The 16,092-nt window shown below is 35.8% G+C and overlaps 1 protein-coding gene across 1 annotated transcript; it reads left to right on the top strand.

The window, feature by feature from the left end:
* The first annotated feature begins 1,087 nt into the window (after positions 1-1,087).
* Positions 1,088-13,305, top strand: LOC100378820 (protein farnesyltransferase subunit beta-like). Its single transcript, XM_002735438.4, has 12 exons — positions 1,088-1,209; positions 3,687-3,754; positions 5,293-5,457; positions 6,154-6,203; positions 7,478-7,574; positions 9,704-9,787; positions 10,394-10,480; positions 10,926-11,055; positions 11,316-11,490; positions 11,644-11,713; positions 12,163-12,277; positions 13,054-13,305. Exons 1-12 carry the CDS (start codon positions 1,114-1,116, stop codon positions 13,147-13,149), a joined length of 1,233 nt encoding a protein of 410 aa, XP_002735484.2. The 5' UTR covers positions 1,088-1,113; the 3' UTR covers positions 13,150-13,305.
* The last annotated feature ends 2,787 nt before the right edge of the window (positions 13,306-16,092 follow it).

The following is a 16,092-nucleotide window of genomic DNA, read 5'->3' as shown; positions in this document are numbered from 1 at the left end:
TCCATTAATTTTAGATAAAAAGCATTATGTCACTGTCAAACGACTTGCTCAAATCAACGAAATGTGCATATGGAATGTTTGTTAGCATAGCGCGACACTCATGGCCATGCACTCACCTCGCGACTGTGTTACGAATATGCTTTTGAATATCTCTTTAAAAGGCGGCAGTCGTCGTGCCGCGTCCTGTTCGATATGGAACTCACAGCGACGTATACAACGCGTGTAATATACATTGTTTATTTGCATGAAATTCGAACACGCGTTGCGCGACGACCACCGCGCTTTAAAGTTAAATTGATCTACTATTCTGGTACACGATTTGTACAAGTACAATCTCAGATGTACTAGTATATACTCTCCGTGATTAAATTGACAACATAGAAACAAATTAATACACAAACGGTAATAATTTTGTATCCTTGTACTCGCATCTCTGACAAATCCACTATAACATGAAAATTAAATTGTGTGTTATTTTACTCCACAAAACCAAAAACAATGTTGTGAATGAGCACACACTAAAATATTATGATAGCGATCACCGTCCCCAGTACCTCGTCACCGAAAGACACGACATAATAAAATCTTCATTTCACTTTCAATTTTTACTCCCAGCTCAACAAATGCATTCCCTTTATAAACATTTATAAATTGAATAGCATTGGTCCATTTTTAAATGCCATTGAATTTTTTTAAATGATTATAAAAATGAATGCCTTTGTTTCGCTGAGAGTATATCAGTCATTTAATGTTTCTATGGATTGTGTTTTTAATGAAAGTTTATGAAGCTAGTTCACAATGCATTACTTTACTGCCATACACAATTATGCACTACCGTGCGAACTAAATATTGGCCAATAAAATTCAAGTGAATTTAGTATACTAGTATACAGGTATTTTTAAAATGAACAGCCCAATGTAAGTTAAAATAAAATCGTCAATATTTGGTAAAATACGAATATACAACATTCAATATAGAATACACAAATCGACAATATTTTGCAGTCACGCCCGCACTATGCACTTCTCCTGATAGGAGGTTTCCAGTATATTCTGGAAACCGATGTTTCGACAATACACCTAGGGGGTCTTGCCTGGCCTTCTTGATTCAAAATGGCGCTCCCCGTGAGATGTGTGGAAGATCTGGAGAAACTTCAAGAACAACGATTTGTGGCGGACGGAGTCCCAACAGCGAGTTCGATTGAACAGGTGAGTATATATTCGACGAGTTTCAATTACTAACCTAGGGTCATCAAATATATAACGGTATTACTTAGTAATAACCGTAAAGGGCGGTGGTCGCCGCGCTGCGTCCTGTTCGATATGGGACTCATAACGACGTACAAAACGCGCTTCCATTTTGCTACTTATGATGACATATATGATGAAGATATTTTTTAAATGAAAGTCGAACACGCGCTGCGCGACGACCACAGACTTTTAATGCACGATAATGAACTCCCTTGTAATACAACTAGTATATTTTATTTATTTATTAACACTACTCACTCCCCGGAGAGAGTGGCAATGATTACAGATAATAGTAAAAGAATACAGTATTAATACACTAATAAGGAAGTAATAAAAAATAAACTAATCTACAAAAACAGAATATTAATGGACAAAAATAATAAAACAACTCCTTCTAGAAGAAAGATGTATATTAATCCAAAATTTGTTGTCTAATTTCAAAGCACAATACAATCATTATTTAACAGTATAGACCATGGAGGTAGAAAAGAGAAGGAGTAAGGACGCTATTTAAGCCCATGTTAATCTTATAAACATCCTTTGTTTTCGGTCTGGTTAAGCCACTTATTATTTTTGTTTAGAAGTCGTTTTATCTACATGATGATAGCCGCTTATTTACACAAGAAAACGAGAGTAGAACTGAAAAAAATAAATTACGTTTAAACATCATCTATAAAATTGAATGCGCAAACCATAAATACAAGAATTGTGCATGCGCAATGACCTTTATCGGACCACAAAGGCCATTTCACACTTGTAGATACCGGAAATTCTGCATACGGACGCTACCAAGATGTGTGCTTACTTCTTTTTGATATTTTTCATCGCAATAGTCGTCCAACTTTGGACATTGATTAAAAAATTCCCGCAAATTTCCGCAGTGAAATTTAAAGATACATGATAAGATTATAACAAGATGTTTTGATTCGTCATTTTTCATTGGTGTGCAGAACTGTGCAGATGTCGAAAATCGCGCCTTTTGTTGTAATAGATTTCGGGCTTTGAGTACACTCAGCGTACGTTTTTCGCTGCATTTTGTATTATTGTTATTTGTTTGGGCATGCGCAGTGCGTTGAGAATCTTCGTGAAGCTTCCGAATACAGCCGAAACACGTAAGCCGATTAACTGTGACATTGTACAGCTTGTTTGCAAACTAATTACAATGTGTACTGAGTAAACAAATCCAAAGCATCATGAAACCAGCGGAAACAATAGCGTCCTCACTCCTTCTCTTTTCTACCTCCATGTATAGACGTACTAATACTGTAGAATACTTTATTTTCGCTGAAGGGATGATTTTGTGAAAATGAAATCCAACGAATACACTTTTTTTCCTATATTTCACATTAAACTCATCAGAAATCAGTGAAAATAAATTCCATACAAAACGCCTTTTCAGCGAAAATTAATTCCAGCGAAAATAAAGTATTCCACAGTAATATGTAATAACAGGCAATCCCTGGCATGCGAGCGCAGCTGAGCGGTTTATATATTTTAAAGGGCGCCGGTCATCGTGCCTTGTTCGATATAAGACTCATAGCGACGTGTACAACGCATGTAAAATACCGTGTTTATTTACATGAAATTCGAACACGTGCTGCGTGCCGACCACCGCGCTTTAATATACCCCTATGAATTACTATAAATAGAACTAAGATAACCATAGGACGTCAAAGTACGTGAACCACAAGAAGCCCCAGAACTGTACGCCAAGTACTGTAGAGTGGTTAATTATTCACTGGGTTTTAATTTTGCTTATTTCGCTGACTGGAAAATTCGCTAAATTAAAACCCAGTGAATATGTCAAATTTAGCAAAGATGACATTATCTAAATGATAAAACCGTGAATTTAAAACCCACTGAATATGCCTGAAATGGTAAATCAGTGAAATTTAAACCCAGTAAAAATTTGTCATTTTACAGTATGTATGGTAATGGTGGTGGTGATGCGCTAGTCATTATATAAACCCCGAAAAATCAATTTTTGGTTTTATGAGGTTACATAAGAAAAATACCTTTTTTTATATCTTCATCTTCATCATATATGTATAACACGGTCTGGTGGCCATTTTGGCATAAACAAAACCAAATACAATTTTACGGTTCTTGATATTTAGAAACAGGTTATGCTAATTAGAGTTCAAATTTGAGATAAAAAAGAATAACCTGATAGAAAACAGACTTTATAGTTTTCATATGCTTTCGAAAACTCCTGTGTTCAACCAAGACTAAGATAGAACATCACATTGTCAAAATTGACATAAGATGGTCATATACAATTGTAATACCATACAACGATATAAAGTTACTCTTTATGGAGTGTTTAATTGTGCTTGCATCTGATTAAATTTCTGTAATACCGGTAGATTATTATATTTCAGTCAAACATTATCTAACTACAATATGATGTAACATATCTTTTGTATTTTTAATAGGAGAGAGTGGAAGCATCAGTTGGTGAACTCTTTGAAAGATTCTCAATTGATTCAGATGCTAATCCAAAGTACGTGATATGTTTATAGACAGTTACTTTGTTTTGATTGGGTAAATTTTTTAGGGTTGCATGTCATATGACTGAATCCATGTGTAGTAAGTATGGATGTATCCCATGTGTCATAAGTATGGCTATATCCCATGTGTCATAAGTATGGATATATCCCATGTGTCATAAGTATGGATATGTCCCATGTGTCATAAGTATGGATATGTCCCATGTGTCATAAGTATGGATGTATCCCATGTGTCGTAAGTATGGATGTATCCCATGTGTCGTAAGTATGGATACATGTATATCCCATGTGTCATAAGTATGGTTGTATCCCATGTGTAGTAAGTATGGATGTATCCCATGTGTCGTAAGTATGGCTATATCCCATGTGTCGTAAGTATGGATGTATTCCATGTGTCGTAAGTATGGATATATCCCATGTGTCATAAGTATGGATATATCCCATGTGTCATAAGTATGGATGTATCCCATGTGTCGTAAGTATGGATACATGTATATCCCATGTGTCATAAGTATGGTTATATCCCATGTGTCGTAAGTATGGCTGTATCCCATGTGTCGTAAGTATGGATATATCCCATGTGTCGTAAGTATGGCTGTATCCCATGTGTCATCAGTATGGTTATATCCCATGTGTAGTAAGTATGGTTATATCCCATGAGTCGTAAGTATGGTTATATCCCATGTGTCGTAAGTATGGTTATATCCCATGTGTCATAAGTATGGATGTATCCCATGTGTCGTAAGTATGGTTATATCCCATGTGTCATAAGTATGGTTATATCCCATGTGTCATAAGTATGGATGTATCCCATGTGTCATAAGTATGGATGTATCCCATGTGTCATAAGTATGGCTATCCCATGTGTCGTAAGTATGGTTATATCCCATGTGTCATAAGTATGGCTGTATCCCATGTGTCGTAAGTATGGTTATATCCCATGTGTCGTAAGTATGGTTATATTCCATGTGTCATAAGTATGGATGTATCCCATATGTCATAAGTATGGATGTATCCCATATGTCGTAAGTATGGATACATGTATATCCCATGTGTCATAAGTATGGTTGTATCCCATGTGTCATAAATATGGATGTATCCCGTGTGTCATAAGTATGGATGTATCCCATATGTCATAAGTATGGATGTATCCCATGTGTCGTAAGTATGGATACATGTATATCCCATGTGTCATAAGTATGGTTGTATCCCATGTGTCGTAAGTATGGATGTATTCCATGTGTCGTAAGTATGGTTATATCCCATGTGTCGTAAGTATGGTTATATCCCATGTGTCATAAGTATGGATGTATCCCATGTGTCGTAAGTATGGTTATATCCCATGTGTCATAAGTATGGATGTATCCCATGTGTAGTATGACTGTAATACACATATTATAATGAGGCTATTGCATGACAATTATTTTATAATTAATTTACTCTACAGCAATGTTCTCCTTTTCCAGTTCATTTTTTTTAAGAATAATATATATTTATGAAGAAGTATTTTCATTTCACATTGCTTTCACAGCCCACTACTATATAAAGACAGACATATACATTACTTATTGAAAGGACTAAAGAATCTGAGTGAGTCATATGAATGTTTAGACGCCAGTAGACCCTGGCTTTGTTATTGGATTCTACACAGTTTATATCTGCTTGGAGAACAGATATCTGAAGAACAATCCTCCAGGTAAGACCTGATACTACATAAACTTTGACCCTGTTGCATGTATATGTCATCATAGTGTGACTGACCTACAATGAAACAAGGCAAAAATTGATTGCAATTGTTCAGTTGGTGTTCTTGTATTTAGAAAAATGAACTGAAAAAATGTTTAATTGCCTTGCTTGATTAGATTGGGATCTTGATTTTTTACCATATGCTCACTAAAAAAAAAATTGGCTTAACTTTCGCCCAGTAATTCAAAGTATAATAAATATCTCATAATGTTTTGTTTTCTTACAACAGACATTAATATGCTGGCCATTACATAATGTGCACAATCACGATGAATGATTTTTAGTTGACAAGATATTTCTGTCTTCTGTTTACCTTTGTATTCATTTAGGTGTTCATCATCACAATCATTAAAAAGTTGACAATTTTGGTCATGTTAAATGTCATACTAATGTACATACATATGGACATGTTCAAACCAAATGGCATGTACACATCTGTATCACAAACTAAACTGCATGAAATTTAGACATGTGTTGTGAGGAGCAATTTTGAAATAAGTAAATGTAAATGCCGGTTACAATGTCATTCAAAATGCCGTTTAAATCAAACACATGTGAATAGCGTCATAACTTATGCTGGCATCCGCTGTTTAGGATGTGTTACTCGTGTAGGTAATTTTAATCCTATTAATAATGATTTTTACAGGGTTGTACAATTTCTTAAAAGATGCCAAGATCCAGATGGTGGATTTGCAGGTAACTCATCTGCTCATGAATCCTCCTTTCGTTTTTGGCTTTTGTGTGTCAAGCACAAATGAGGCTTATGTCATTAAGTTGTCTGTCTGTATGGATGTGTGTATGGATGGATGTGCGTGTCAAATTTTGATAAATCACAGATATGTGATGAACTCCAGACCTAATTTGATTTTCCTGCTTTGCGTATTAATTAGCTAATTTGCATAATAATTGACTACTATAATTAACTGTTTACTCAAATGGTCAAATGCATACTGTTTGTGTAGTTGAATGTCTAACACTAGTTTGGTATTAATTTGAATATGTTAATGATCTAATTTGCATAATAATTAACTATTTTCAGCCTGTTTTCAGCATGATATTTTAACAGTTGCATAAATGTTTTATATACCTAGTAACGAGAATACTGTTTGTGTAGTTGCATGACTGATGATTGTTTGGCAACACATTGTACTGTTGTACATATGAATCTCTGTTATCATTTGTGCCTATTACTGTAAAATATTTTCACTTAGAATTTATGCTTTGAAAATACCCTTTTTCCTCTATTTTACATTTCAATTCATCAACGATCACTGAAAATAAACTTTGAATTGCCAAAATGTCTTTTCATCGAAAATTAATTACAGCTAAAATAATGTATTTTTACAGTAATTGACTTTTCATTTTGTTTATCTGTATTATAATAGTAATTTGTTTTAATGCATGCTGTGTGTTTAGTTGAATATCTGACACTATGTGAATATTAATTATTCAGCTTGTTTTATTTTGTACATGTGAATCTGTTTGGGTTAAATTATAAAACAGTGTGAGCAAAGCTAAGGCTAAGGTTTTATGTTAGTTGTTAGTTCAAAGAACATTGAATTCACTTTACACAGGAGTATTTCTTGTAAAAAAAGGAAGAAGCATACTCATAAATAAAAGTACTCAGAATTTATTCATTTTGCAATAAATTGTACTTCTTGATTTAAAAAAAGTTTGAGGTCATCCTCCATCTTCTTTGATTACATTTTAGTGAATGATGTTCATTTTGTCAATGTTAAAATGATTTTACCTATGGTTGACATAATATGCAAATATGCAAAGTCATCATTATTATCAATATTAAATTAATACTAACTGTGTATTGTTTTGGGATGGATATTATAAATGTATTTGTAATTGAATGTATATATATTTACTTGTTGGTATGGCAACATATCTTTGATACATTTTCAAAATGTTTTAGTAGATATTTTATGTTAATTATAATCTATTTTTCTACTTCAACATAGGGGGTCCAGGTCAATGTCCTCATCTAGCTCCAACATACGCTGCCATCAGTGCATTGTGTACACTGGGGTCTCAGGAAGCTTATGATATTATTGACAGGTAAGTCACGATAGTTTTATTATTTTTCTTACTAAGGTTTGATTAGGCTGACATTTTTTTCGATATGTGATTATGGTGCCCCTGAAAAACATGATTCATTATTCTGATAAAATATTCTTAATTATGACTGATCATTAAAATTATTATCCAAATTATGAGTTTGTTATAATTTCATAACAAATAAATCTCAGATGTATGCTAATATCCTAGAAATATACAGGCATTTACATGTTTTTTTATGTGTTGAATCAAACTGATAAATATGTATCAGCCAATCAGTTGTAAATACTATTTGTTTCCAATGAGTGTAGAATTGAGGATACAAAAAAGTGTGACTTATGGAGTGTTATTTTTATTTGCCACTCACTGTCAAGTTCTAGTTGTGTGAAACTGAGGCTGCTGTTAAAAACAAGTTACCAGTAGATGTCTTCAGTACTAACTCCTTAGCTCAGTCTGATGTCCTCAGTACTGACTCCTTAGCTCTGTCTGATGCCCTCAGTACTAACTCCTTAGCTCTGTCTGATGTCCTCAGTACTGACTCCTTAGCTCTGTCTGATGTCCTCAGTACTGACTTCTTAGCTCAGTCTGATGTCCTCAGTACTAACTCCATAGCTCTGTCTGATGTCCTCAGTACTAACTCCTTAGCTCTGTCTGATGTCCTCAGTACTAACTCCATAGCTCTGTCTGATGTCCTCAGTACTAACTCCATAGCTCTGTCTGATGTCCTCAGTACTAACTCCTTAGCTCTGTCTGATGTTCTCAGTACTAACTCCTTAGCTCTGTCTGATGTCCTCAGTACTAACTCCATAGCTCTGTCTGATGTCCTCAGTACTGACTCCTTAGCTCTGTCTGATGTCCTCAGTACTGACTCCTTAGCTCTGTCTGATGCCCTCAGTACTAACTCCTTAGCTCTGTCTGATGTCCTCAGTACTGACTCCTTAGCTCTGTCTGATGCCCTCAGTACTAACTCCTTAGCTCTGTCTGATGTCCTCAGTACTGACTCCTTAGCTCTGTCTGATGCCCTCAGTACTAACTCCTTAGCTCTGTCTGATGTCCTCAGTACTGACTCCTTAGCTCTGTCTGATGTCCTCAGTACTGACTTCTTAGCTCTGTCTGATGTCCTCAGTACTAACTCCATAGCTCTGTCTGATGTCCTCAGTACTAACTCCATAGCTCTGTCTGATGTCCTCAGTACTAACTCCATAGCTCTGTCTGATGTCCTCAGTACTAACTCCTTAGCTCTGTCTGATGTCCTCAGTACTGACTCCTTAGCTCTGTCTGATGTCCTCAGTACTGACTCCTTAGCTCTGTCTGATGTCCTCAGTACTGACTTCTTAGCTCAGTCTGATGTTCTCAGTACTAACTCCATAGCTCTGTCTGATGTCCTCAGTACTAACTCCATAGCTCTGTCTGACGTCCTCAGTACTGACTCCTTAGCTCTGTCTGATGTCCTCAGTACTGACTTCTTAGCTCTGTCTGATGTCCTCAGTACTAACTCCATAGCTCTGTCTGATGTCCTCAGTACTGACTCCTTAGCTCTGTCTGATGTCCACAGTACTAACTCCTTAGTTCTGTCTGATGTCCTCAGTACTGACTCTTTTGCTCTGTCTGATGTCCTCAGTACTAACTCCTTAGCTCTGTCTGATGTCCTCAGTACTAACTCCTTAGCTCTGTCTGATGTTCTCAGTACTAACTCCTTAGCTCTGTCTGATGTCCTCAGTACTAACTCCTTAGCTCTGTCTGATGTTCTCAGTACTAACTCCTTAGCTCTGTCTGATGTTCTCAGTACTAACTTCTTAGCTCTGTCTGATGTCCTCAGTACTAACTCCATAGCTCTGTCTGATGTCCTCAGTACTAACTTCTTAGCTCTGTCTGATGTCCTCAGTACTAACTTCTTAGCTCTGTCTGATGTTCTCAGTACTAACTCCTTAGCTCTGTCTGATGTCCTCAGTACTGACTCCTTAGCTCTGTCTGATGTTCTCAGTACTAACTCCTTAACTCAGGTTTCTACTTGTGCTTCTTGAAGACGATGGTTATAACTTGCAAACTTGTACTTTCAATATACTAGTCTTGTATTATCTGCATTTCATTTTATATTTCCAAATACGTAATATTTTTGTTTTTTGTAGACCAAAATTACAGCAATTTTTACTAAGAATGAAGACACCAGAAGGAGGGTTTATGATGCATGATGGAGGAGAGATAGACATCAGGTATTCAAATCTTTATCAAATAATATTTTTTTCAGTTTTAGTTAAAGATGTATGTGTACCTCATTTAGCAAAAGATCGATTCTTTTATAAGATTAAAGAAGAGATTGCTGTCACTCCACCTAAATCATTGTTAATTCATGCTTTTTGCCAAATTTGCTAATATTGCATGTAAATTATTATAGTAGTCTTTATCACATCAAATCTTTTGGTGCAATATTTTGCACATTTTTATGAATTTTGTTTTAATATCATATGGACATAATTTTTCATATCCTACCTACAAGTCTTGATCAAACTTACTAGGTTTATTGTTTGCGAATGGTCACAAAAGTCCACTTTGCCACTTTTACCTTAGTAGTCGGCTACAACATATTTACTATTAAATTTAGCTGTATCGTATATTGACTTCAACAGTGGTAATATTACTCTTAATGTGTGTTTTTGAGCAGTAATTATGATGCTCAACCAATTTACTCAAATATGAAAAGGGTCACAGTTTTTGTTGTTAATTGAACATTTACCAGTTTACTAATTACACTATTTTAATAATAATAAGTGATAAATTACATTTATTTTGTTTGTTTGTTTGTTTGTTACTTCACTCAGGGGTGCTTACTGTGCAGCAGTATCAGCTTCATTGACAAATGTTGCTACAAAAGAGTTGTTTGAAGGATCATCTGAATGGATATCTAGGTAATGTAACCACGCCATGTAATCAACTATTGTCTCTGTAGTGGACAACTCAACTATTTGTCATTTGTGTAAATGCCATTCGAGGTGTAATTTGCTTCAGTTGAGGTTTAATTGTTCAATATTATGTAGACTGGTAGTGACACAGTTAGCATGGTAAACTTATAAACTTAAACTGGGTTATTATAGTGTCAACTAGGTATTAAACAATGAATGCAATATATATATTGTATGTCTGTCCACCTAGGGATTCCATTTTTGAGGTATTGTTTGTATACAATGACTCGCCATTCCAGAATATTAAGTCTATCATGTATATTAAAACACAAAAGTAATGAATATGTATTTGCCCTTTAGAAAGCACATCTGCAGTTTAGTGACTTAAGACGCAAAATGTTTGTTTTTGTATAACTGTAAGAACATATTAGTGATACATTTTTATTTTTAGTTGTCAAACCTATGAAGGTGGTTTTTCTGGTATGCCTGGTATGGAAGCTCATGGTGGCTACTCATTCTGTGGCTATGCTGCGTTAGTCATTTTAGGTCGTGAAAGACTGTGTGATACCAAAAGTCTTCTGGTGAGCAATCCTAGTTCTTTATAAACCATACAGTTAGACTAGTTTTATTGAAGTTCAGTGTATGGATTGTTTGTAGTCAAATTATAGAATAGATTTTAAGATCTACATCATATCATTCAGGACTTTATCAACTTGCTTCTCTTTACTATAATTTATAACATCCAATATATGTCTGGGATGAATGTAAAAGTGTATAAGAGTACTGTAAGTGAAATAGCACTCTTAATTTAATTCACTTTTACTTGTTTTGATTTGGACAGAGATGGACAGTGAGTCGACAGATGAGATTCGAAGGTGGATTTCAAGGTAGAACCAATAAACTGGTAGATGGATGTTACTCTCTATGGCAAGCTGGGGTTCTACCCTTATTACACATGGTACTCAGTAAACAAGGAGATAAAAGTCTGAGTGGTGACAACTGGATGTTTGATCAAGGTGAGTTGTGTACTTGGCAGGGCTGGAGGTGGTGGTGTGGTTGATTACCAAATACACATTGTGTAGTATGCAGTGTTGGAGGTGTGAATGATTCAAGTGAATGTTCATTGTCATATATTTACACTACTTAACATTATTTGATTTACTTTGTAGGTGCTTTACAGGAATATGTTCTCATTTGTTGTCAGCATTTTAGTGGTGGTCTAATTGATAAACCCGGAAAGTAAGTTATGTACTACTGATTTGAATGTAGCCTAAGTGTTATCTCATTTTATTTGTAATGAAATTGATAATGGGTTTATGTATTTGATTGTTGCATGAGTCTACCTACCTGTACTAAGCATGTTAGGTGTCAATCTATAACTTCCCATAGATGACTATGTACATGTCTTGTACATTCAACTAAATAGAGTAAATTACATGTAGATAACAAATGCTCAAAAATTATAAAAGTAAATGGGGTTATCACAAATATTGAAAATCCTGAAAGTTAATTCAACCACACTGGTAGTGCCATTATTAGAGAAGTTGAGCCAGTTGGGTACACACTTTGTCTTATTGCAACACTGCTTGGTTTTCTTTAGAATTCTGTTGATACAAATTTTAATTATGGTGTCACATACATGTCCCTTCAAGCGTGATGTTGAATCTGTTTTGTCAAATTTTTGACAGGTCACGTGATCATTACCATACATGTTACTGTCTAAGTGGTTTGTCTGTGGCTCAACATTTTACTAGCGGGTCTTTATGTCACGAATCTGTCCTAGGTCATGCTGATAATGAACTTGTAAGTATAATTATTTACAATTTATCGGGAGTGTGTTTGCGTCGCTTCCTCTGGGTGCCCCGAGTGGCGTAGCAGCAGTGACCTGTGGCAACGTAAGGGTTCCCCGAGAAAGTAGATTACATGAACATAACCGGGGGAAGTAGTATCAATGATCGTATTGGTCTGTTGCTATGTGAGTGAAACTCGAGTAAAACGTATAAAATTTATTTTAAAATCACGCCCAGTTGAATTTATGTTTGAGAAAATTACCTGAATACCTTTTTACCTATCGATTTCGTCATTCGCTATCTTTTTCCCAAACTTCCCCGACTCTGCAAGCAGGGGCGGTAACAACTGCCCCCAGTCTCCCCAGTTGTGACATCACCTAGCAGTTGAACGAAAACTGGGCAGGCGTGATGCACCCTGGGTAAACCCCGAGGTGACGACGTGAATGCACTCCTATGTACAACTTAGCTTTTTAGATGGTTTACAAGATTATACGGCTTTGTTTTGTCATGGTCAATAAATCAGTCAGGTTTATGTGTTGAAAACAGTAATTTTCATGAACATGGTTGGTATTTTACTGTAAAATACTTTATTTTCTCTGAAGGAATGATTCAGTGAATATTCCTTTTTTCCTATGTTTTACATTCAACTCGTCAAAAATCAGTGAAAATAAATTCCACACAAAACACCCAAAAACTTTTCAGCGAAAATTAATTCCAGCTAAAATAAAGCATTTTACAGTAAGTCATAATAGTGAATTGACATGTGCATATTATATTTATTAATTTCAGAGACGGGTTCACCCATTGTATAACATAGGACTGAAGGCTGCATTGGATGCTAATAAATATTTCACTGCTTTACAAGTACCAGGCAGCAAAGACTAGACATTGTCTATGATATGTAAATTGTATGAACCATGTATTGTTACGATAGATTCTCCCAACACAATGTAACAGATCACAATTGTATAATTGGTATCACATGACTTCATATTTATAGATGTATTTCATTTTATTTAGTTGTGGATATGGTGCATTTCTTGCTAGGTTGTCAGCACAGTCAACTTGTCTCTTATTTAGTTTTATGCTGCATTCAAGATGGTGACCCTATATATATAAATAAATATTGTATTTATTTTATTATCATGTGTGTGCCAGCTGACTGTGGTTGTCAGTTGTCGTATAGGCTGCCTGTTGTTCAGATGGGACATATTGTTTCATTTCACGTAACCTTGGCACTGATAAAACTAGATTGAAGTACAGTGATACAGTGGTTGTTGGTGTAAACATGTTGTCTCCTGATGAATGAATGCAATAGTTTATATATTGTGTAGAAAATACTCATACATTCATACAATTTATATCTTTATTTTGAAGACAATAATTATATCAGGGTTTGGTCAGGGATGTAGAATTTCATCGTATAATGCTAGTAAATGTATATCATGTATAACAAGTATAGGTAATCACATGGTTTAGTGTGTTCATCATTGTTAAAGCTACCGGTTCAGTAAGGTACACACGGCCCCATGACTCTGCCTTATGCTGCAATGACCATGTCATGTTGAAAGTATCATTCTAACATGTGTTTCTGCCAAAAACCTTCATGCAAATTCGTTTACAAGATATAAGCTATAGCAGTTTATGGATTTACAATAATAGGCATACATGTATGGCCTGAGCAGGGGGTCACATGACAAAAGAGTGGTATAAATTGTGCTTATTGGTCATCTTTCAGTATGGTGTATGTTAATTTATAGAGTGACAGTTGTTACCCTGGGTCATTTATGATTGACTTAAATCAGTGAAATAAAATGTTAATTTAATACACAAAGGTTGAGCATGCTGACCTACCCTCTATTCATCATGCTTTCAGTCTAATTAATAATTGTAACACCTCAAAACAAGCTCATACTGTAAATCGTTTCATTTTCATTGCTTATATTTTTTGTAATTGCATTCATTGCAACATTTTCATTGTTGCTGCATTTATTTGACACTATATTTCACTGATAACAAAATTTTATGATTTTTCAATGACTTGCTTAATTCTCAAAATTTTGTGTCGTGAAATCAAACCACAAAGTTTTGAGATACTTTTAATTTGCATAATTAATTCTGCTGCTGTAGCAATATTTTGATAATAAAATTGATGTTATCAGTAATGTTTGAGTTGTACTTTCAGTGATATTCATATGTGCCAAATATTTGAATATGAGGTGACTAGGATCAAGTACATTTGTAATTTTATCACCCATGGCAATGATTTGAGGACAAAAATACATCTGGCTTTGGTGAATGAACGCATCAGTACCGGTACTAAATCACATACCGGTAATTGATCCTACATAAATAAGAACACCCCTAATATGTCCAGACATAAGTAGTTCAGAAGAAGACAGATATTCTTGTGATATCACCTACCGGTACCTCAACCAGGAGGTAGCACAAGGTCACAACTTCTCAGCAAACTAGCAGTAGAGATGCTCCCCTTGGTGGCTCAAAACAACATCTCAGGCACATCAAGGGAACATGCAAAACTGTAGCCTGTCTCAGATTCTGACCTATGACACAAGTAGACAGATCTCACCTGAACACATAGACGTGCACTCTGTAACAGCTAGTATATACATGGGACGCAATGATCAGTTAGGAACAACCTTGATGTGGATGCAGTCCCTATCAATTTGGGTAGGGAAATCACTAAGGACGCTTTTATTGTAACGCTTATCAAGGAGCCAACAGCTGTAGTTATAGTCGCCATCTTGGTCATTGTTAGTGCTGGCCTATTTTTCTGTATGAGCCCTTTTGTGCAGCATATTCTAGTGGCATTTCTATCAGGCACAGCAAGTTGCAAGCTCTATCCTTTTCTGAGACCCTAGATTTGTTCAGGCTGATTCTGCCACCATTTGGATTCGTTACCTCTTTGGAGTTAAGAACCAGAGGCCAGATAAGCCGGTGTTCCCATGTACTACAGTTAGTACCTGCTCCCAGTACAACGGGGTGATGGCATTATTACCATCAATTATTGTTGCAGTGTTCATATTTCTGTAGGATTTTTATCTAACTTCATGCATGTTGAGGTTAAGTAAGTCAGGTCCAAAATTAGGCATTTGGAGGAGGACAGCGTTCCCTATCTCAATTTTGTTTTTGCATAAACTATCGTAAGAAATTAGGGCTGTCCGAAAAATGAAATACCTTTTGAAATAAGGATGTTGATTCTAGATGAGAACCATAATGCTTCCTACCGCGCATTGGGCGAAACAGTAATTTCTTTCTACATGGTTTGAATCATCGTTATTCCATGTGTGCTTGCTGTATATTACCCAATTTCTTGTATTTGTCTAGAAGAAGGATGTAATGTGCTAGAAGGAATTGCTATGTATTTGACGCCTGTATTGGACTGCCAGAGCAACGTCAACATGGATAATAATCCTAAAAGCACAAATGGAAGCCTACTAGGACTAAGAAACGGGATACTAGCACTTCAGATCGAGGGGAGGGTGCTCAAATCTACTCAAGCGATTCTCAAAGTGTTCACATCATGGACACGAGCAAGCAGTTATCACAAGCAAAAATACGTTAGGCTTCTACTGACAGAGCATATGTGCATGCACCAAGGCAGTCAAATCACCAAGAGAGTATTGGTGAATGAGAAGTGCATACAGAGTATTGGACTAGAACTTGTGGCAGCAGCTGTGGACTGCAGCCAGACTGGCATATCAAAAAGAGATGCACACAGATAGTAGTGTGAACATCAATAACTAGTGTCTTGTGTTAGCATGCAGATTTTGGACAACTCACATGAAGACTGGTTTCAGCCATTGT

Source organism: Saccoglossus kowalevskii, chromosome 2, assembly GCF_978046115.1.
Source record: "Saccoglossus kowalevskii chromosome 2, keSacKowa6.1, whole genome shotgun sequence".
Taxonomy (NCBI): domain Eukaryota; kingdom Metazoa; phylum Hemichordata; class Enteropneusta; family Harrimaniidae; genus Saccoglossus; species Saccoglossus kowalevskii.
Note: the sequence above shows the minus strand (reverse complement) of the source record. Positions and strands in the feature narration are given on the sequence as shown.